We start from the raw sequence: 23,769 nt of genomic DNA, 5'->3' as shown, positions 1-23,769 counted from the left end.
CCGGGTTATTTTCCATTGTGTGGATGGCGAAGATAAAATGTTATATAGCAAAGAGCAATGACAAAGCAGATCTGGGATGCTAAAGCGACAAAATAGACGATAAGGTTGGAAAATAACAGTAGACATATTGCGTATAAAATGGAAAACCATATCAAACAAAGAAAGCATTACTGAAAGAAGTCCGTCCAAATAACACGATGCATATGGCAGATGAAATTTTCTCTGCGACTGTTACCTGGGAGCAAGCACAGTTCAACTGAAACAAAGAAAAACTTGACCAATACATTAAAAAGGGAGAAATTTGGAAGAATTATGCGAAATGTTAATCAAGATAGACAGATCGAACGGATCATGGGTCAAATTGAGAGATGTTTATAGGATCACGGTATAGGGAAGCCTAAATTCTTAATGACAGAATTGAGTTTCCTTAGGATCACGGAATAGCTAGTCTTCATTCTTAATGAGATAGTTGATGTAACTTTTTTTTGCAGCCATAATATATGGAGCAAGATGGCAAATAGAAGACTGTGATAGCAATAGTAGCAACGAATTACAACGGTGTGACGATGAGCAAGAGCACTCAACCGGTCTCCTTTAATAACGCACATCGGGAAAACTAGTTCTAAAAGAACACGCCGCTGCACAAATATGAGGCGCTAACACCGGACCGGCAGCTAATTGAATTTTAATCGCAGTGGATAAAGCTCTGTTTCACAAGGATAAAAACCCTCCGAGACAACACGATTCATGAAAAATGCGACCATGTATAACACACAATAGATGTCAACTATTAATATTATAGGCCAACACGGCTCAAGCAGCGATAACGTTAAACAGATAGCTAGTCTGAGTTGATATGAGTTAGTTTTCCACGAATTGTGGTGAAAGTTCATACAGAGACCCGAAAGCATTACTCTAAATAAGATTAAATAAAACACAATAAAACATAATAAAAAGCAATAGACACGCTTCCATCAAGCGAAAGGTGTAGTGGCATCATACAAGGAACGAAAAAATAAAAGGGCAAAGCTCTTTATTCAACGCCAAGGATTGAGAACTATCTTTATTTAATAGAGCTTCATATTGTAGCAAGATACGATGGACTCAAATGTCCATGCCACTTGGATCAGTATGCTCCTTAGTGATATTCTTGTCAAATGTAGGAAGCAGATTTCTTGATGCTGTGGATGGAACATGGGAGGAGCCGCCGTCAATAGATTTGACACAAATCCATTTCATAGGAGTGTGGGTGACCATGGATGCATCCTCAACGGCACATGGAGTAGCATCCCTTGAGTTTAAGGGGGTGGTCGAGACAACAACCCCGCCGATCTCGTCCAGATCATCGGAAACGCGGACGGAAGCTGCAAGAGTTGCTGCTAGCTTCTGCGATCCAGGCTAAGAGGGAAAAACGGTCAGCAATTAAATGGTTGACGAAACCCATTAAAGTGAAAAGAATGTTTTTCACGGGAAATCACGAACAGAAGATCAAATAAATCGGACATGCTAACCAGATTGACGCAATTTTGAGAAGCAAAAGCGGTGATAATTTCAGGATCAGAACATATCCTTGAAACCATGATCACGCATGATTGAAATTTGGTTATGCTGTCCAGCCTAGCGGTCAGCTTGAATAGGAGAGTCTTTCCCACAAGTGCATTTAGTTCTTGAGGAAACTCATCCATGCCATAACCATTCACTTGAAATAATAATAACTTTATTCCTTAACAGGCAACATAATAAGGAATTCTAAGAAAAAAAGATGCAGGGCATCCACCTTAGTGACCGCTTCGCAGCGGAGGTCAGCGGCAGGGAAACCGAGGAACTTAGAGGCAACATTTTCAAACAGCACAAAAGTTGCTGTATTTGTATCATCAAGGACACGCACTTGAATACAGAACCTGTGATGACACAGTTGTCACAAGGATATAGTGAGTATAACAGAACATGGTTATGAGTAGGCTAACGCAACACACTACTCGTTAAATGCACCTGATGCCAAATACAACCCTTTGATTCAGAAACTATAATGTTAATCATGAAAAAATGGAAGCAGTCGTTTCTTTATGCCACACGACAGAGAAATGCAATTCACGAGTTAGTTCCACGACGGACCTTGGAAGAAAAGAAGTCGCGTAAACATGGCATTTAGTGCAATAAAATTGGTCTGTTAGTGCCTCAAGACCTTGGGTGCAACGCTTGCATGCCTTTATACCACCGTGCATGATTCTTATCTACGTCAACGATAGTACCACAGGTGACATAGGATGATTTCTACAGCCAAAAAATGGGAATAAATAATGAAAAGTATATGCAGAAGGATGTGGTTGAAATGACTCCATATATGGTTGTTTCGGTGTGTAAAACTTGCACCAAATATAATAAAGTATTGGTCATATAGGCCAACTAAGGACATAGAAGATAAGGTTCATTTTTTTTAGATACGCACGAAGTCAAATAAACACACCTTGATGGTATCCTTGATATGAGAAATTGATGCATATCGTGTAAACGTGAAAATCTTCAAATGGAAAGGGCCTGACTACACACCCAATGACCTTTAAGTTGGTTGTCTGCTTGTGGCCAAGTCCAATGAGCCTTCAGGAACAAATAAGGTTAACAAAGTAAGATGCCAAATCAGTCTAATTTGCTTGAAGGGTTTTAAAACCGAAGCGAACAAAATGAAATGCTGTGTAAAGGAGATGTACTTTTGACAGAACTTCTTAACCACCTCAAGATCAGCATTCACCAGTATCTTTGTTTTGAAGTTTGTGTTGGTGATAGTCATAACTCCTAAAACAAATCTGGTAATTGGATAAGTAGTAGGTTATAGAGAAAAACAAAAACTCTCACAAGATAGGATATGAAACATAAACCGTGGTGCTATTAATAATTACGTGGTAGCAGGATGTCTATTGGAGTAAAACTTGACACATGAAAAAATAAAAAGCCATGGCACACACAGTGGATTGAATAAATATTTGCTGATATAAAAAAGGTTACCATTGAAGAACTTCATCTTTGCAAATTGGAGCACTATTATATATTTAGTAGACTTGTTAGCGTTAAGAAGGGAGCCAAATTCAGAAGCATAATTCTCCCATAATGTACATGATAGCTTCTCACTCCCACTTGGGATCCACACGCAATACAATCATGATTGACATACAACAATGAAATAAAGATGTGCAATATCAGCGATACGCATAATTTGGGCAGTTACATGTATAACTATCTGTAGGTGATAGCATAGAGAGAAAAGGAAACCTGAGATCATCGAGTTCGATCTTCATGTAGTGCGATTTTTGGGCCTTTTTTTCAAAGAGAATCAAATCACTCTTTGCACACAGGACACCAATGAAATCTAGTCAATATACAAAAAATGGCACATGGTCAGGCAAACCAAAACTTGGAGCAGCAGCACAGAATATTAGATGGTTCGGTAAATTGTATGCGGACTTGTTACACGACATAACTGTCGTTGACAAAGCCAATAGATATATGTACATACCAATAAGGAATATGTCATCTCTGACAGAAGATATAATACCCTTGGTGGGTATAAACTCAAAAGACTCAACAGGGATATTTGTATCCTCCACACAAGAAACCATGGTGTCTCTCTTAAAATATGATCCTCATGTCATGCTTAGTAGGTTTGAATTTCAACGTATTGGCGTCGGCTGTAAAATTAGAAATCACATATACCTTCCCCTCCTCAATAATTGGCTGAAAAAGACGGTGGTGATATGAACGTATCAAATAATGAATCCGAGATCCCTGAAAAAGAAGAGGAAAATATAGATAGTTAGAAGAAGACCAGCTGAAAGACTAAATGTAAAAGCAACAACGTAATGAACATAGAAAAAACTAATATAAACACACACCTCTTCGTCGATAACAACTAACTCCATGGAAGGATTCGAATTCCTTTTTTCATATGAGGGTACCTTCCGCAGACCTAAAATCCTGACTTTAATACTCTAGTTCTTGTCAGAAATGGGTGAGATGTCTTTAACGTCATCAAAAGTCGGTTCGATACACGCGATGTCCACCATGATACAACTTGCATCAAGATAATAACACAACAACCTTATATAACATTGGTCAACCTGTAACAGATATCAAGTAATCAACTGAAGGCGCTGGTCGTCAATTTAAAGTAATATTAAACATAGAAAAACATGTGTTATAATCTGAATATGATAAATAAATAAACTAAATATCAATTAAATAGGCGTCATCTTATGGTAAAAAGAAGGAGATTAATATAATAATATGAATAAGTATATGTATGGCTTACTATGCATTAATATGCATATACATGTTTACATGTACATACGTTAAACGTAATAGATATCAATTTTCGTATATGTATATGTTGAAGGTAATATATATTAAAACATATATGCAAGTAAATAGGTGAAGAAACATACGAACAAATTTTAAAAAAGAGTAAATAAAGAAAAAAAACATACATACATTTAAATATATTCGAGATATGATTAGATTAGGGAAATAAAGCGGTAAAATCTGAAACGTAAAATGTAAATATAAAATCTAAAATCTTAAATCTAAGATCTAAGATGTTTAATTAAACGACGGTAAAAAATATACATAAAGATAAGGAGGACGTATTAAAGCAGAGGTTATTGCAAGTTAAAGCACACGGTACTACAAACGTGTGTATCGCAGCAAGAAACACACAAGGCACAAGCAAATTAGAATGATAAACTGACCAGTATAAGAGTATAAGAGTAATAGATGAAGAAGTTGTGGCTAGTTCATGCATGGCTGTGGATTATTTATAGGGATGGAGGGAAAGGCATTAAAGAAAGGGCATCTACCCTATCATGAGGGAGCTGGCCTAACACATTGTTTGATCACGAGAACAAAGTAGTTGCACCATTGGAAGAAATCGTTGGGAACCTGGCTTATGGGTAATTTGATTTTTATAATTTACTTTGACTGCACAAAAGCGTCCTTGCTTTGACAAATATTAACATTACATATAACAAAATTGTAACACGATAAATATGATAAATGATAAATAGGTATGATAAATAAATGATAAATAAATGACAATAAATGATAGATATATAGATAACATAGATAGATATATAGATACATAGATATAGATAACATAGATATAACATAGATATAGATATAAAACCTAAATTATAAAGAAATAAATACATAGATATATATGACTGTATATCAGTTGAAAATGTATAAATAGAAAATGCAAGATTAGATAAGCAATAGACAAAATATAATATAAGTAATATAAGTCATGAGTAAAATAGAAATTAGGAAATAATATATATATATATATATATATATATATATATATATATATATATATATATATATATATATATATATATAATTTTTTTCTTTTTTTTTTTTGAAAACATAAATGTAGATATGATATAAAATAAGATTTTCTGATTTATGATTTATAATTGGTTGAGAAAGGAGGCTCATCTAGAATTCGGTAAGAGTATTAATTTTTTTTTTGGTCAAGGGTAGAGTACTTTAAATGACTGCATGAATTAAGTTATGAAGGTAGTCATACTGCCAAGTAAAGATGGGGAGCTGGGTTTGAATTGGGAGGGTTATCAGGTTTGGGTTGCTTGGAGGGCGAAGCCCAAGACCAGCAAAAAAAAAGGTTGTGGCATGTGGCCGACGCAACCGGTGCACAGGAAAAAAGGATGACCCAATAAACGGAACACTCAACCACGTGCAGAAATCCATAAAATCATCAGGAGTGAATTTCAAGTTGCTTAAAGTTTGAGGATGAACAAAAAATTCATGTATAATAAAACAGGACCTCGGTACCTTACAATTGAGGAGTATAATGCATTCAGGTATGAAACAGCAGCAGTGGCCTTGTCCTCAGTAGCAGCGGCGTTTCTTTTCATCGTCGATCACCCAAGCAGCACCTCCCGTCTTCATCCATTGTTGCCGAATGAGTGCCACAACAGCAGCAATAGTTTCATTCATCACCTCATGAACAACCACAGGGAACGTGGGAATCTCCTTCAACAGATCAGCTGTTTATAAGCCTTCCAATCTCGAACACAATGTTGAATAGAGGAGTGAGCAGCGTTGTTTATGACGAGGTTCAATAATCAGTAATCACAGAAACATGCAATGGTGAGAGGGAGAGACGCATAAGTCGTTAGGATGCTTAATTCAAATAGTTAGCAGATTCTTAGTTTTGGGTAATGTGGGTTATGGGGGGTGACCAATTCGGGTTGGGTAGTCGTGTTGTAGGCCGGACTGAGTCGGACTATCTTGAGACGCAAGAAAAAAAAAGTGAATTGAGTGCACTACGAGTTTTGGTCACCTGCAATTGAAAGAATAGAATTCTCAATAAACCAACGTAATCTGGGTGGAATACAACAACATAAATGTAGCTTATAAATGAACGATTAAGATCTGTGCCAACCAAAAGCCAATGTTGAATAACAGGGAATAAGTTTCCCCCTTTTGGTTGTAGTCATGGTAGAAAATTGTCTTTAAATTCTACAAACATGTGACTGGTTATGTAATAATTATAAATAAAGTTAATTTAAAAAGAAATTGGGATTTTAAGATGGATGAGAACAATTTTTGCAAGTATGCCAAAAGACATCTTTGTTGATGAACCGGGCGTCAATGTTGATAAACTAAGATCCTAATTGGGATCAGAAATACCAAGGACAAATGTCCATAGCTGATGTATGATACATAGTCTTTTGGATAAGTAAACAAAATATCAAATACATAATACACGACAATGTACACGCTAGTTCTTTAATGAAAAAATCGTTAGCCTTATGATGCTCCCTGATCGAAGCATGTGGTGGTGGCAAAAATGCTTCCATCTCTTTCTAAAATAGCACTCTCGGGAGCGACTGGGCTTGGATCGAACATCAACCTTGTAAGAAACTCCAGACTCATCTACAACCTCGACTTGGACAAGCTTAATCTGAAAAGCCCGCTCGACGAAACTGATCGGCAGAGTCTAGAAAGAAGGCAACAAAAAGTATTTCAAAGGAGATGAAATTGAGTTGCTTAAAAAACCACATTGAGGTGAAGCAAAAAAACATGAAGACAACAATAGCAGGATACACAGTTTGTGTTTAACGATTATACGATGCAACACTACCTTATAATGCCGCTACCTAAACCTCAAGTGCGAGAGGAAATCAGACACGAAAAGAAAGAGGCATGCAAGAATAGCTCACTAGAATATATTCGGTCGCTTGATATTTTGATATCTTTTTGTTAACAACAGTGGCATCCCGGATTGGCATCAATCTGGGCAGAATTTCTGGGTACATAACTGAATAATGACCCAGCATGGAACTAAGAGCACGATAATCAAAATACGAAATGGCAAGAGGATTCCATGAGGCTATAAACAAATCCAGAAATACACAAAGGGCTAGGTTGTTTTCCACGCTAGATGCTAGCTGGATTGTGTACGTATCGCCGTTGGGTTCCAGAGGAGAGCCCAGATTTAAGTGAAACTCATCGCAGAGCAACAAATCCTCGTCGTGGCCAACCGTGCAGGCAGAGTTACACGAAAAAGCACAGATTTCACCAAGGGTTTTTTTGACATAACACAGGTCATGTTCTGACAGTGGATCCTCCACAGAACGTGCATGCGTGTGTTTCACATGAAGGATAAAAAAGACTGTGATTCCAACATAACACAAGAAAAGCCAACAGCTCGACTTGATGTCGTATGCATGCGTTAGCTGCCGTAAATCGCCAACACTTAGACATAGAAAAGGAGTCTTTCGAACTGTCACAGTGAATATGTTACCGGACATATCAATAAATTTAACCTCATTGGATATTTCATCACAAAATTGGTGAAAAACATTGCACGAAAGAGCGACGACGGCTTGAAAAATAAGTAACGGTTGGTTACGACAAATGCTTGATCCTTAATGAAACGATAACCTGGTGGAGCAGAAGTTAATGTGAAGTTTGAGGGAAAAATGCACCAAAAAAGGCTCGACCGAAAAAACCATACATTTACTCCCAGTGTTCGATGCACAGATATTCAACATGTCTCCTGATATATTAAAGCAACAGAATGATTATGCCCCCATAATAGGCAACCCATGGGTATCATCAATAACCAAAGATGGAGATGAAAATGCCATGAACAACTGAAAGATAGTATTAAGCAAAATCTCAAATAGACAAATGGTTCCCACGAGGTAACCAACAAGAAAACATTGTGGGTAGAGTACGATGTAGTAGAATAGGAAATTTGTGTAACAATTCAGAACAATAGGAAAAGTTTTGTTTTACAATCGAACCACATGATAAGACAGTGCCTAATCGGGAGTTATTACAGTAATTGCAACCACAATACATAAGATAAAGGTGGGAGAACTCACGGTGTAAACAAAAAGATCCACATCTGGGCAGAAGAGGTCAGCAAGCGAAAAAGATAAGAAGAAAAAATCCACCGCGCACACCAGTTAGCCTATATTTCTTCGTGGGTTAAAGGGACTGAGGAGTTGAGGGTGGAAAAGTCAAAAGAAAACAGGGCCTTTATTAACTGATAGCAGTGGTTAAGAGGTTGCAATTATTATTTATGATTGTTAAGTTAGACGTTGAACACAATGTATACATACGTTGAATACAATAAAATACATACACACATACATTGAATACAATAAAAAATGGAAGAGAAAACACGACAGAAATTTAGTTGCAAAAACAAAGGAAACTAACATTAAAATCAAGGCAAAAAAGGTTTCACTGAAACCACAGGTAAAGCTACTACACAATTAGATGAACCCAAAGTAAAACATAACAAATCCCAAAAAAAAAAAAAAAACAAAAATTAGAATAATGAGAAAGTTTGAAATAAAAAATTATCAATTAATAGTAGGCTTAGGGGCTAAAAGACAGTGGCATGTTATGAATATGAAAATAATATAAAATTTTTTGAAAACACAAAGCAATAAAATAAAACTACTGGAAGGTAACCCATACGTTTAGAGTCATGAATGTTAGTATATATTTAATAAATTTAATAGATTAGAGTGTTAAATATTACTATAAATTTAATAATATATGAAATATGAATTCAATACACATTGACTGTTATTTAATATGAACAAATACATAAAAATACAAAATTAAATATAAAAGCGATGACTGAAGGTAATTGAAAGGACGGTAAGCAGTCAATAATATATAAATATATATTATATATATACTTATATAGTTATATTCTTAGCTCCAAAAAGAGTAATACAATAGTAATAAATATAATTATTATGAGTAATTATTAATGTAATAAATATACGAATAGATATAAATTAAATTGAATGCAAGACATTATGATAACTGTATAAGATTAAGATAAATGTATAAGAAATCACAAACTTATAGCAGTATAAATAAATAACGATCATTTGAAAAAAAACACGTATATCCATATGGAAATGATTTGTTATATATATATATATATATATATATATATATATATATATGTATGTTCATAAATTTCTATTTCCATACGTGGACATGTATATATATAGATTTGATTTCTATTTATATAAGTGGACATGCATATATAGATTTGATTTTACTGAAATAAACGTAAATAAGTAAATAAGTCAATATAAATATAAACTGATAGTTATAAGGAAATATATATATATATATATATATATATATATATATATATATATATATGCATAAATAAGTTGACATCCATTACTAATTACTAATGCGGCAAGATACATCATTGGGATAGATTGCTAGTTGTGGCATACATCATAAGTATCCATACGGGTAAATAAACTTATACTGTGCAGACACCACTAAATATGGAGCTAAGGAGAAAAAAAAAACGTCACCATGGAGAAGTAACATTTCTTGTATGACAAAATGAGTTAAGGCAAATGATAAAGACACTAAGCATGCTAGGTGGCATGACTGATTTCCAGCAACCGCGGAATGAACTTCAGCGGGGGATCCACTCAGAGAAGCTGCCGGGGTTGCCTCTTAAACAAAAAACTATGTAACCAAAGGGATTAGAGCATACCCAAACAAAAAAGAAAAGCAATAATGACATGTAGACTGACCATTGCAATTGTCGATTGGCATTTAAAAAAATGGGGCGCTCACCTGGCATAATCGATTCACTCCGTGCGGCTACCAGTGAAAGAATGTCGGCGCGCATAATCTGACTTGTACGGGAAGCAGTGGATGCACAATAAATGGGACACCCAAGCGTGTTTGCCTGATAATCAGGACTCCCATTTCTATTGTGCAGTTTAGGCGACGGTGGAGGAGTATATGGGAGAGCAAATGGTGGGATGACGTCACCAGTGCGAAACACATCACGAGAGACGGCGCCAGCGTGTTGATCCATATTAATCAGCCTCGGAATCGTGGGGATACTACTGCTTTGTGACCTTGGATAAATAATCTGGGTTCCATCAAGATTTCTTATAGAAATGCATAGAGTTCCATCACCTTGGTAGTATGCGCTAACCAAGCCCCGTGCCTGATATTATAGGCGGCAACCATGGAACGAAAACCATCGGAGAAAAAGGCGCTGTGCCCCACCTTGTCTAATATCACGCGATACTCATTTTTATGGTTGTCTTTGAACATCATAAAATCACCTAGTTCGTGGCAAAAAAGCACGATAAAAAGGTCCGGAAACTGGAACTCGTCTCTAAGAAACACATAGAAAGAACACAAAGCAAATAAACATCAGTTAACGTGCATGAAATGTGTATATATATATATGTATTTTAATATTTATGTGAGCACATAAATTTAGTCACAATTGATAAGATATTTAGAGAATATTTATGGGTATATGTACAAACATATTTTTTCACGCATATAATTATATTGATAGATATTCTCTATTGAAGATGCATATATATAAAGGATGTGGGATGATGCGGGGTATATATAGTAGATTTAATATAGTAAATAATATATAATATGTAATGTATAATATAACACGAAGCTCACAATGAATGAAACAGCAAGACATAACTGCAGTATAAATGAAAAAGGCACTGGAACCTAGGGAAGCATGAGCCCCATCAGCATATTTCGTAATGAAAATAAGAGATCAGACTAAGGCAGTTGTAATAGGTACGGCGATAGGGTCCAGTGCGAGAAATAGAAGCCTATAGAAATCCGGGTTTGGATCCCCATTCTTATTAGTCTCAGCAGGTGGACAAATACACAAGCTGTACAAAATGTGAGGAAACATATAAGTATTTTTCGTACGGAATAGATTCTTCCATAGTTTGGTAAAAGAATAAGCCAAAGATGTTAAAAAATAGTAAGATTATACGTATGTGCATGCACAAAAAATGTTCAAGAAGTTGAACTCTATTAACTCACCCATGGTCCACCAATGCGAAAAAAAAAAACTTGTAGATCATAGAAGAAAGTGACGGCATGATAAAGTTTAATAAAAAAGTCTTGATAACAAGGGAATGGTGGAGAATGGCGGGGCAGGGTGTGGAATATCGGGGCTGGAAAAACGATAGTTCTTACTTTGTTATTTAATAGCTGTAGGTAACGTGGATAGTGATTGTTATTTATAGTAAAAACCTAAGGAAGGAGCATAAAATGATTTTAAAAATATTGCATCAAACCACCCAATATCCAACCGAGAATAGCATATAATCAAATGATTAAATAAAATTAAGCAGTCATGTGAATAGGTAAATAAGTGGGCCCACCGATCCTGATAGATGAGTTATTATTGCCTAAATATAAAAGCAAATAACATTTAATACATTAATAAGATGCTAACACAAGAGGGTTCATTAATAAAAAAATAATAATACGAACAGTAGGACAAATAAAAAAAAATGTAAATCATTGACATAGGGGCCAGAGTTTATCACCTTTGCTCGCTTGCGATAAGGGTAAATTGAGGGATGACTATGTAGTACCCTCTGGCTCGTAGGAAAAATTTGAAGGGAAAAACGATCCCACTCTTTGGAGAAAGGGTAAGAGAAATTAAAGTACATACAGGTCGTCATTAAATGCCATTGAATAAATACCAAAACTAAGGAACCCAAATAGATGAGCTCGAATCAAGGCGGTGGAAATCAAGATCTAACATGGCCAAAGGGGTAACAACAAATAATGAAACAAAAAAAATTATAGTTAAATAATCTGATATTAAATATTCAGCAGGGAGAAGAAGTGTAGCTTTACTTATTGCTGGTAGGAAAAGGTCTTTTCACCAGGAACCTATAGGTTTGAACAAATTGCAGCATTAAGAAAGGGAAACAGGTCAACAAAATTAAGGGCATTTAATGGTCCCTGCGGTTGAGCTGGGAAAAATGGCAGAAAACCTAGTTCCGGGAGAAACATGATACATGAATGGAAAAATGAGGCAATATAGACAAACACTGTAGGTGGGAGCTGTGACACGATAGTAGTACGGAATACAGCTTTGGAGGGCTGGTGCTGTTGGGGAGAAGGCACAGATGATGCAACCTAATGAACGGGGATCATGATTTAAAGCGATTAAATATATATATATATATATATGTCAAGGTTCTGTATTTCGTTCTCATTGTCGATGATATATGAGGCCCCAGCCTTTTTTTTTTAAATTTAATCAGATTGGACTTCTTTAGCCAAATGCGGAACAACATTGTGTTGGAACAAAAGCCCATAAAATTAGGAAACTTTGTAAAATAACATACTGAGACCCAAACCCTTTTCATATTAATCATCATGGGCTTCTTTTTCCATGCGGCTCAAAACATAGCATGGATAGTTAAATATTCAAATCAGAGTCGCTAATGCTTTGCTGACAACGCGTTGTAAGCTGAAGCCTATTTGATCCAACATTGATTAAGGAAATTTGAAGAGTAGTTCCGACGAAAACTAACTGAAATTACGAATGGCAAAATGGTAACTTTAAATAATTAGCACACCAACTAAGCACTTAAATAAAAAATATTAAGAGAAGATCGTTATATCGTTGACCAAATCCGTTATTAACCAAATTATAACGGAATCTTGCAACTTGCTAACATAGACTATAAGGAAATAGTGTTTATATGTCAACAAATGAGTATTGGAAAATTATGATGGACAAATTTGAATTAACAAAAGTACTCAAAATAATTTAACATTAATTAAGGGGTTTATGAAAACATATACTGTTAAAGTCAGCACTGCCAAGACTCCGTTGTTTTTGCTTCCCTCTCATTTTGCAGTTGCATTATTTTGCTGTCTGATTCAATAAAATAAATTTTAAAACGCTGTAAGAATTATGGAGAGTTGATGGAACTCAATTTTAGAGGGCTTTGGAAGTTTTATATGAAATGAAAAGATTGGGATTGTGCCTAAACAGTATGACATTCTCAGCTCTGTTAACAGCAAGTGGGAAGTAAGTGATCTGATACGACTTTTGGGCCCAATAAAAGATTAATTTAGGCCATTTGTTGATCGGTTTTCCATGTTGCCCACCTCTCCTAGAAACGATGATATGGAAGCAGCTCAAGTGTTTCTTTCTCAAGCCAAAATGGAGGGTGTTGCCCTTAATGTCAACATGTGTCGACGCATAATTGGTGAGTCATCGTGAGTTGGTAGTTTTTAATTCTGACCATGTATCATGTAGTTCTTCGACGTAAACATTGCCCACTTCTTTAAAAACAATAGATGGCATCTGGCTTTGTTACTCAACCCTTTTTGTCTCTTCTATGGGAGGAGGGATTAGGAGGAAGAATTCTTGTGAGTACCAAGTTATGAATGGCGAGGATTTTGTCTCATGAGTGTCTGTCTTCTGAGTACCAAGTTACGAATGGCGAGGATTTTTACTCACGAGGATATTTATTAAACATAAGTCATAGTCTAAAGTGAATTATTATGACCACAGCAAGGAGGACTGGTTGATAAAAATCCCACAATAAACAAATAACGCATTACAACAACGTAAAGGTAGATAAAAAAAGACTAAAAAGATTCTAACGTCACACGAATAGGCAAAGACATAACAAAACAGGGTGCTGCATGAAAACGAAGACCCAATTTCAGCTGCCCACACCAATTGGCGACTTCATTAACATAATGGTAAGGGAAAGTCATCTAAATCATATCACAAAATATTACATGACATTGATCACACACATAGGGAAAAGCCGACAACATTCTTGATGGAAACAACGCCTCCCCATCTCATGCGACCAACAAATCTAACAACTCTATCACCGAGACCAATAGCGCGAAATTGCGTCTCTGACACAGCAGCATGAAATGATGGATTAAAGAGATCAAAGCCACAGATGAAATGACTAATTCCAAGGAGGTTGAGACCGAGCAAACCACAAGGAGTTTCCGTAATGTACCAATAAAGGGAGATCGACCCAACTCCCTTCGACCAAACGTTCCAATGTTGATGGCAATCAGGTGCACCCCAAACCTAATGGCGGACCGCTCATAGCTCACGAAGTCCACACCGTTTTCGTGACCGATTAACACAGGATGCTCAACACACATATTTGCACCTATATCAATTTCGCTCTATATACAATCAAGAGTTGCATACCTAACCATGGAAACGGGTTTCTTCCGAAACATCCCTTCACTATTGATCCAAAAAACACACTGATTGAAAACTGCATACCTGTTGCGCAATCTGTCAACCATAGCCGGTGTTCAACCACAAGGGGTCCAATGACCCGATTCAGACTAAAAAACGTTTATGTTGTACCCTGCAAATGCCAGGTGACATTTGGTGAGGCTTACAATCCTATAGTCATCGCAACCATGTAGGCCCACAAAGGCATACGCAGAGCAGTCATCGCGATGGTTAAAGTGGTAGCAATCAGACCCTGAATCAGTGATGGGAGACCTCCAAGAACTAAATGGGTTCCATATAACCAACGAACTGGAATGCCCATCGATAGAAAATCTGGCAGACACCTTTCCCATGGCTGACCCAACCAACGAAAATCACTTCCAGTCAAACGGAGCAGTCAGCGGAACCTCCACCTGAGTATCAAATATGTAAAGAGACAGGTGGCCACAATCAATATCCTTGAGGGGATTATCCAAATGGAGGACCACCCCCTCTCCTCCTTTGGCTGTCAAATGCGTCACCATGTGATGCTACTGGCTCAATCTATTGAACCAGTCACATGACATGCATCTGCCTCTTCCAATTGTCTTTCCGTCAAATAGAGGAAAGATCTTCAAAATCAGCTCTGTTGGAAGCACCAGAATGTTGGAGCTGGTTAGCCCCCAGCAGAGACCACCGTGTTGGTGAACGGCATGATCTGGTGTGGCCGAGGATGATGAGCCTCCAGATGCGGTGCTAGAGTCCATGTGAACCGTGGATTAGCTGTAACACACACAGGCTGGTTTGAGAGAGATAAACGGACAGGAATGGGAAAATGATGGAAATGTGGTCCGCTGTGGCAGGCCAATGCCATAACATCTTCTTAAATAGAAGGGGGCTGGAAATAAAACTAACAGTGAACTATAAAACTAATAGTGAACTATCGGTTTCTATATCTAAATCTTAATATATAATAAAATATAAAATATAAAATATAATATGTAATATGTAATATATAAATAAAATATTTTAATATATAGGAATATATAAATATATAATATAGACTAATAGATAATAAAATATATATATGTAAATATAATATATATATAAATTATAAATAAATAAAAATAGATAATAAATTCATATTAATATTAAACAAAGGAATAAAATAGATATAAATGATATAATCAATTATATAATAATTATAATTATATTAACATATAATGTCAATGATATACTATAAACTTTATAATATAAATAAACTATAAACTATATAAACTATAAATTATAAATTATAAACAAACTATAAGTTAGGAAGCATTAACTATAACTATTAACCATTAACTATAACTATTAACATTTGACTATTTAACTTTGTAAAGATATTGACCATTTACTCTAGCCTATTTATTTAATGTAGTCTCTTTGTTGACTTTAATATCCATGGCACAAACTGGTCTCTTTATTGATTATTGATTAATTATTTAATTGATTAATTATTTTCAGCCATAATCAGCCAAAACTTTCCATAATTTACTTCATTTATACCATTTAATAACAGTTTTATTTTTTTTCCACTCTCTTATCATTCTACTTATCACCGTTCTTATCAAATCTGTTTATTAATGATATTAATTACTAAATTATATCCCTTTTTATTAGGCACTATTGTAATCAATACTTAATATTCTTTTTTATAATTTGATTTTTATATTTAAAAATACAATAAAGATTAATAATGATTATATTTAAAAACGGTAATTATAATATCAATTACATTAAATAATTGCATTTGATTCTTTGTCCATTATGATATTTATCATCAATTATTGGAGATATGAAACATGAAACCTATCCTAATATATACTTTATGTTAATTCAATCATAGTCATTCAAAAATCACAAGAATAACACCATTGCAAGCACAATAGTGTATAAGCCAAGAAATTTTGCAAAAAATTATTTTTATCATTGTAATTTGTATGGCAATTGATTTCGACCTTAATACAGTACCTATGGCAGAAGGTGCTGAAGAATTTGAACAACAGATGGACTCACCCAATGAAATTGTTGCCAGTCAATCAAGTTCTGAAAATATGGAAAACTACACTAATTCTGATGAGGTATGATAATAACCCAGATTATCTTTTGTGTATTTTTTAGCATTTTAGTTATATACATAACATTCTTGATTATTATTTGTTTGCTATTTATGTGAAAGAAAAAATAAATTTGGCACCGACAAATGATACATGATCACTCATGTTATATATATATATCCCCCTTCACTTTAGCATCATCACAAACAAAAATAAATCGTTATAAATAAACTGAATTTTTTACTTTTCAAATAGAACCGTGCAAGTCTGTACTTTATATATAAACTGGACAGATGGGTTCTATTGGTTACACCAAAACTTCATATACCTACTCAAATTTCTTTCCATTAGCCCATTCTTAATAACTAATCTATAATAAGTATTTCATTAAATCGGTCTTCTTTCATTTTTTCAATTACTTTTTTATATTTAAATTTATGCAGATAAAATATTATTAATGTAAAAATATATTTGACGTGATGACAATGTATAGTACATACCATTATTAATAATTTTCTCTTTTAGCATCATCACAAAATAATATAACCAAGACTATCATATATCATCACGCTGTTCGTACACATAGCATTCAATGATATTCTAATTAACTTAGAATTTCATTCAATTCTCAAATTTTAAATTTTAGATTTAATTTCATCCTCTTGTCTGTTTTTTAAGTTAAATGAGAGATAAATCATAGAAATAAGTATTTTGATGACAAATTATTTTTTTATAATATTTAATTTTAAATCACTTAAAATACAATAGAGAATGTAAATAAAAAAATAAAAAATATATGTAAATAAAAAATATAATTACATGAAGTTAACATCCACGTTAACATACATAATAAAACGAAATTATCACCTAAAATTACAGTATTGTGTTTAATTTGTTATACTCGATAATGAAATTAGCCACTTTTGTATAGTTAACTATTGGGTAGAGTTTCATTTGTTTTTTTTTCTTTCTTTGTTTTTTTTCCAGGTCATAAACCAAGCCATTGGTGAAGAGCAGCTAGATCCCGAGGAGGGAATGTGTTTAGGCACATTAGAATATGCGCGTGCATATTATTACCGATATGCGGCTAGGACTGGATTTGTCGTCAAAATAAGAACCACTGGCTGGGAGACGAGAAACGATCAGAGGGTGGTTGTTAATCAGGCTTTGCATTGTAACAGAGATGGATACCGCACATCCCGTGTAAAGACACCCAAGAAAAGGAAAACGGTGGCCTCAACCAACTGCAAAGCCCGTTGCTATTTGGCATTAGATAAAATGATAGGGCAGTGGAGGATTTCTCGAGTAGAGTTATCCCACTCACACCCGCTTAATCCGAAGCTATCTGTAATGTTCTCAGCAAACCGTCAGCTAAGTATGCATGTGAAGGACCTGATACAGCAAAATGACAAAGCTGGCATTAGACCGAGTAAGACGTACCAGGCACTAGCAAATGCCGTCGGTGGCCCTGCCAACCTCTCCTTTACAGAGAAGGATGTTAGAAATTACATTAGTCATCACTTACGCATTTCCGGGGATGAGACAGATCCAAAAGAGTTACTTAAGCACTTCTCACGGATGAAGGAGCTCAATTCGAACTTTTTCTTTGAAATAGATGTGGACGAAAACCATAGCATTAGAAATGTGTTTTGGGCCGATGCTCGGTGTAGAGCTGCATGGGAATATTTTGGTGATGTTGTGACGTTTGACACTACTTACAAGACTAATAGGTACGAAATTATTATTTTTCTGTTGGACTTAATTAGACTTTTTTCCATGAAAGGCATTTGTAGTTTCCACCTACATTACATGTTTTTATATTTCCATTGTTTAGGTACGACATTCCATTTGGGTCTTTCGTAGGTGTCAACCACCATGGGATGTCTACACTTCTTGGGTGCGCATTATTGCGGAATGAGGACACTCGTACATTCGAATGGCTTTTTCGTACTTGGTTGAAGTGCATGGGTAAGGCCCCCATATGTGTTATAACAGATCAGTCGCTGCAGATGCGTTCTGCATTAGAAACCACATTACCACACACACGCCATAGATGGTGCATATGGCATATCCTAAACAAGATACCAAACAAGCTGGTAGGTTACCGTCATTTCGATCAGCTTATCACATGCATTAAGAGGATTGTGTTTGGATCCAAATCTAAGGACTCATTTGAGAGAGATTGGCACGATTTCATTGAAGAGTATGACCTCCACAATTCTAAGTGGCTAAATGGTAATATAATCTTCCGGTTCATTGAGGCCTATGTGTGGCTTTTTTATAGATGTTATTTTATAGTCAATATGGATGTTGCACTTATGGGTTAACTTATGCTATTTGTTTTTTTTTGTATTTTTTCCCTATTCATTTGCAGATATGTTTGCTGACCGACACATGTGGGTGTCAGTATTTTTCAAGGACGAATTCTGGGCTGGCATGAGGAGCACACAGCGTAGTGAGAGCATGCATTCAGTTTTCGATAAGTACTTAAACAGTAAGAGCTCTTTGTTGCAATTTGTTCGCCAATACCAAAACTGTGTTATAGACAAGGAGCAAAAGGAGCTTGAGTGTGACGCTGCTGATTTAAGGGGTATTATCCCTTGTGTTTCTAGCTCACCAATAGAGAAGCAGTTCCAGAGAGAATATACAAACTCCATGTTTCGAGACGTTCAAGATCAATTTATAAAAAAAGCCGATTGTGACATCTCCTCAGTCAACCATCATGGCACAAGTATAGTTTGTGAAGTTGACCAACAAAAGATGGTGTTTGACATGTCAGTGTATAGCAGATACCAAGTCGTGTATTGCTCGCAGTCATTAGACGTTCAATATGATTGCTTTATGTTCCAATCGAATGGTATTCTATGCTGCCACAGTCTTGCTGTTCTCCTAGATTTTCGTGTGACAGCAGTGTCCTCACAATACATTCTATCCCGATGGAGTAAGAATGTTAGTCGGAGACACACATACATCAGGAGTAGCATTGACATGGACTGTTTTGATGAAAGCATGACCATTTTTAGGGAATTGTGTTCTGATTTTTACAACGTTGCTCAGGATTTCGTGGCTACTCCGGAGGTTGCTGCTATATTACGTGATGCCATGGACAGTGCTCGGCAGAAGCTCAAAGAACACAAGGAATCCGAGCATCAAGCTGCACATGTACCAAGTGCGGTTTACTCACATACGCGTGATGAGTGTCCCGTTAGTATGGATGAGCTTCATGGCCCACGTCGTGTTCCTACGCGAGGTCGTCCAACGTCCACCAGACTTGGAGCAGATCTAGAAAAATCTATTAAAAAGAGGGTACGCAAACACAAGAACACTAACAATCACAACAAGGTAAATATGAGATGTACCCCCTTTTTCACGTCATTTGTTTATTTTAAGTGGGTTGAATGGATTATAAGTGATGATGTTATTTTTTAATATGATTTGTGTGTTAATGGACCTAATGGTAATGCACAACCATCTCCTACCAATGTGGCATCTTCCTACAAAGATACGCAATGGGCTTATTCAGAAATGACAGAGAATTTGGCTACGCATTCTGGCTCCTTCATATCACTATTTAATTTATTCCACAGGAAGCATTTTTGGAGGATTCGAAGTTTAACAACACTACAAATCATAAGCATTAGAGTTTAGCAACTACTTTGTACTTTGTCCATGCTTCAATGTTATTTTACGTTATCATGATTTTGTTGTTTTATTGGATTTATTTTACATATTTTAATATACTCAACTTTTATTTTACCTTGCTACAGCTTCATCTACCATTATTAAACAAAATACAATAACAGACTTGGGCAACTAAATTTCAACTTTTTAATTCTTTTACTCTTTCTCACCGTTATTATTTGTTACTAATATTTTATCTTAATAAATGTTTAGTTGTTAATTTGATCATTATGATAATGTAGTGCAATACATGAATTTTAAAATTGAATATCAAAGGTATCCGTACACAATAAGGTCTTTTTTTCATTATTTAAAAAATTAGACATCAAAAAGGCATATCCAAACATGTATTTTATTTACCTCTAATAACATCCTTTAATTTATTAGAATAACAACCACTTACCTACAATAACATCCTTTAATTTATTAGAATAACAACCATGATCGAGCATTTGTTGCTTGGGCATAGATATTATTACCTGGCTGTTAAGCATGGGTAATTGTAAAGTCCATAAATTTTTAGCAGATATTCGAAATAAAGTTCAAACTTCAATCAACGTGATCTCGATTTTAGCAAAAAAAAGCCAAACACGTGTAAAAAAATAATCTAACAATTTAAAAATAATTTTTTTTATTACATAATTATTAAACGGGATATTGAATCCTCTTTTTTTTTGTTCAGTCCAAATCCAAATCCAGTCACAAATATTTCATGATAAAAATGACGTAAATCCTGCAACCATATCAACCGTAAATACACACAGCAACTCTAGTCCTAATTAATTGTTTGTGTATATATTTACACTGCTGTCCAATATAGGTAATCCATTAATAAAGATGCACCCGGTTTTGGTTTATATCCGATAACATCCATCTGTATTCCATGATAACATCCATTAAATTTTGAAAACACATTAACAAAAAACGCACACCGACCAACTCCAAACTCAATTTATGGCTTATAGTTCTATTTAACCTTCTTGTCCCGTTCTGCCCTTCGAACCAGTGATCTTGTCCGTGGGTTCGTCCAAGGATCTTCAAGATTTTTCTTCTTTCCCCTATCCTCTAAATGACGACATGGTACATTGAGTACACCATTTATCTCACTCCTAGAGATGTTGTCTTTGCAAAGAAGAATGTCAGTTACAATTTCTTTCCGAATTTGTTGCAGCTGGGCATGTGATCACAAACAGATGTATTTGTGTTTGGTATAGAACACTCTAAAGACTCAACTATAAATCCAGCCAGCATAAGTAGAATTCATCCAAGAAGAGTTATTTATCAATTATTAAATACGCAAATAAGCATCAGTATATATTTTGGACTTCACTAATCGTATTCCAAATAGGCATGTTCAATTCATCCTCTGCCAAGCTCTTTGGATCCCACATTTCCATCCATTTAATGACATATATGCCACAGTCCCACCTATGCAACACAAATGACAAAAAGTCGTGCCAACATATTAAAATTTGTGTGGGTTGATTTTTTAAAGCTTTCTTCGTTTTCATCTCGAGACTTACCCATTTGGCTGTTTTTGGAGCCTTGTTTCATAGCAACACTCATAGCCCTCAGCTGTGAATACTATATTCGGGTCTACAGTTGATGCCAACTCTTGGAGAAGAAAGCCATTCGACAAGCCAAACAGAAAAAATTAGGGAGGAAAATATAAAAAAGAAAAAAAACATGGAAGGCCACACCTAACATCCGAAAAAATATGCATCATCAAATCTATTCTCACTTACTACATATTTATCTATTTTGTCTCGGCACTCTGAGTGTGGGCCACTGTGCATAGAGTCTAACACCCATAAGTTATCAGTCTTCCGGTGGAGTACATATAGCCACCAGTGATCATCTCGACACACGGGAACAAACCACTTCATCGTTGAATAAAGCATGTTAGCATATAGTTATTTTTTTCATATTCTTGTAATAAAAAATAGATTTTGTGTGTGGATAAGTACGTAAATTACTGACATAATCAACTTTTTTCGCCTTCCTTACATCGAACCAGTGCTGCCCGCGGCCTATGAATCTGCTAAGAACAGGGACAAAACCAGTGTTCATCCCGGCACATCGTTCAATGTTATCATCAGTCAATATTATGGCCTGTAAACCTATTTTGCATTAGTTAAACACCTAACGTAATAATTTAGAGTATCCTTCACCGAGGCAATTATGGTATTAATTAATATTAAGTGGGTAAGGACAGATTGCACTAACCATTAGTCTCGGTGGAATACAGTAAAAATCTGTGTAAAACCTTGCATTGCTCGAAGTATTGAACATGGCACAACAGTAATCAACCACCTGGATAGAGTAAACGTATTACATTTTATGGCACTTTAATGCAGAACACATACACAACAATTGATTACAGTTTTTTTTGTTTGCTCTTACCGTATCGCTTACTCTTCTACGCCATCCCAGTGATTGAAGGTTTGCTCGCTGCAGCTGAACATCATCACTCCCATTGCGAATCCACGCGAGCGTGAGATTCTTTGCACCCCTCCGATCTGTCACCCACTTGTATATCCTGTTCATGTCATCACCTATAGGCCTTGCAGCATCCCCAGATGGCATCAGTGTGTCCACCACAGCTTTTGTTTTTCTTATGTTTTCTGGTGCTTTAGGTTCCGGAGTCGCGTTTCGATCATTTGTTATCGGATATACGGGTGGTGAGTCCGGTATGTGCAACTGAGTGATGCCAAGCGAGAATGACGGGATTGGAAAGTCAACTTGAGGTGGGTCCTCTGGTGCAACATACACTACCATTGCAAGTTCTCCGGGTTCCCTGCACAGTCATTAACAATTAAGTGCTCTTAACCGAGTGCTCTTAACAATTAAGTGCTCTTATCTGAGCCAAAACTAAAATAAAAAAAGTTGTGTAACCAGTATAAGATTATATGGATAACATCTATTATTGATTAGACATTCCACCTCATAAGAAGGAAAGAGTCAGAGGTAAAAGATTCATGCACCGAATATAATTTTCAATAATTCGTATTATTGTTAAATTCATCTAACTTGCCTTTGCTTTGCAGGTCTTTCATCGACATTATCATCTGTTTCGTTTCCAACAGGTGTGTCAGGCATTGTCTCATCCTCTTTGGGCATTTCAGCACATGTCTTCCTCATACTCACAGTATTCCCCCTAATGGACCTGTTTTTGGACACTTAAATAAATTAGAAGTTGAGCCGCTAGTAAATGATAATAACAAAAGGCACATGATACACATCTGATGTAATCAAGTCAATCTAGTATGCTTAAATGCGTAAATGATGTTAATTCTAAAGCTTACCCAAAGCTTATTCGTGCAGAATAAAGTAAAGAATGAATAGTAACATCCACAATGCCAACAAGTTAGCAGCCATAATGACAGACAGATAACATCTGGTATG

The 23,769-nt window shown here is 35.6% G+C and overlaps 2 protein-coding genes and 1 long non-coding RNA gene across 4 annotated transcripts; 1 reads left to right on the top strand and 2 right to left on the bottom strand.

Annotated features, from left to right (window-relative positions):
• Positions 1–779: 779 nt before the first annotated feature.
• LOC112722495 (uncharacterized) lies at positions 780–8,488 on the bottom strand. Of its 2 annotated transcripts, XM_072207224.1 has the most exons (13): positions 8,406–8,488; positions 6,822–7,012; positions 5,842–6,352; positions 3,888–4,112; positions 3,512–3,780; positions 3,268–3,364; positions 3,004–3,131; positions 2,709–2,793; positions 2,468–2,598; positions 2,116–2,274; positions 1,778–1,901; positions 1,512–1,699; positions 780–1,398 (listed from the first exon to the last, which is right to left on the bottom strand). In XM_072207224.1, exons 5-10 carry the CDS (start codon positions 3,612–3,614, stop codon positions 2,240–2,242), a joined length of 579 nt encoding a protein of 192 aa, XP_072063325.1. In that variant the 5' UTR covers positions 3,615–3,780; positions 3,888–4,112; positions 5,842–6,352; positions 6,822–7,012; positions 8,406–8,488; the 3' UTR covers positions 780–1,398; positions 1,512–1,699; positions 1,778–1,901; positions 2,116–2,239. The 2 variants fall into 2 exon arrangements, with proteins under 2 accessions (XP_072063325.1, XP_072063326.1); XM_072207225.1 differs by lacking the exons at positions 1,512–1,699; positions 2,709–2,793; positions 3,004–3,131; ... (4 more) ...; positions 6,822–7,012; positions 8,406–8,488 and having other exon boundaries at positions 2,468–2,601.
• A 1,254-nt stretch (positions 8,489–9,742) lies between these two features.
• On the bottom strand, positions 9,743–12,526 carry LOC112722494 (uncharacterized). Its single transcript, XR_011867709.1, has 4 exons — positions 11,910–12,526; positions 11,071–11,240; positions 10,153–10,708; positions 9,743–10,041 (listed from the first exon to the last, which is right to left on the bottom strand). It is a non-coding gene; the product is annotated as an uncharacterized lncRNA (long non-coding RNA).
• Positions 12,527–16,599: 4,073 nt separating this feature from the next.
• Positions 16,600–20,324, top strand: LOC112721718 (protein FAR1-RELATED SEQUENCE 5-like). The gene is made up of 5 exons (XM_025772754.1): positions 16,600–16,707; positions 17,671–18,413; positions 18,518–18,918; positions 19,058–19,845; positions 20,271–20,324. The coding sequence occupies exons 1-5, from the start codon at positions 16,600–16,602 to the stop codon at positions 20,322–20,324; spliced, it is 2,094 nt and encodes a 697-aa protein (XP_025628539.1).
• The last annotated feature ends 3,445 nt before the right edge of the window (positions 20,325–23,769 follow it).

This window comes from Arachis hypogaea, chromosome 11, assembly GCF_003086295.3.
Source record: "Arachis hypogaea cultivar Tifrunner chromosome 11, arahy.Tifrunner.gnm2.J5K5, whole genome shotgun sequence".
NCBI classification, from domain to species: domain Eukaryota; kingdom Viridiplantae; phylum Streptophyta; class Magnoliopsida; order Fabales; family Fabaceae; genus Arachis; species Arachis hypogaea.
The sequence above is the reverse complement of the archived record's forward strand: the minus strand, read 5'-3'. Positions and strand labels throughout refer to the sequence as shown.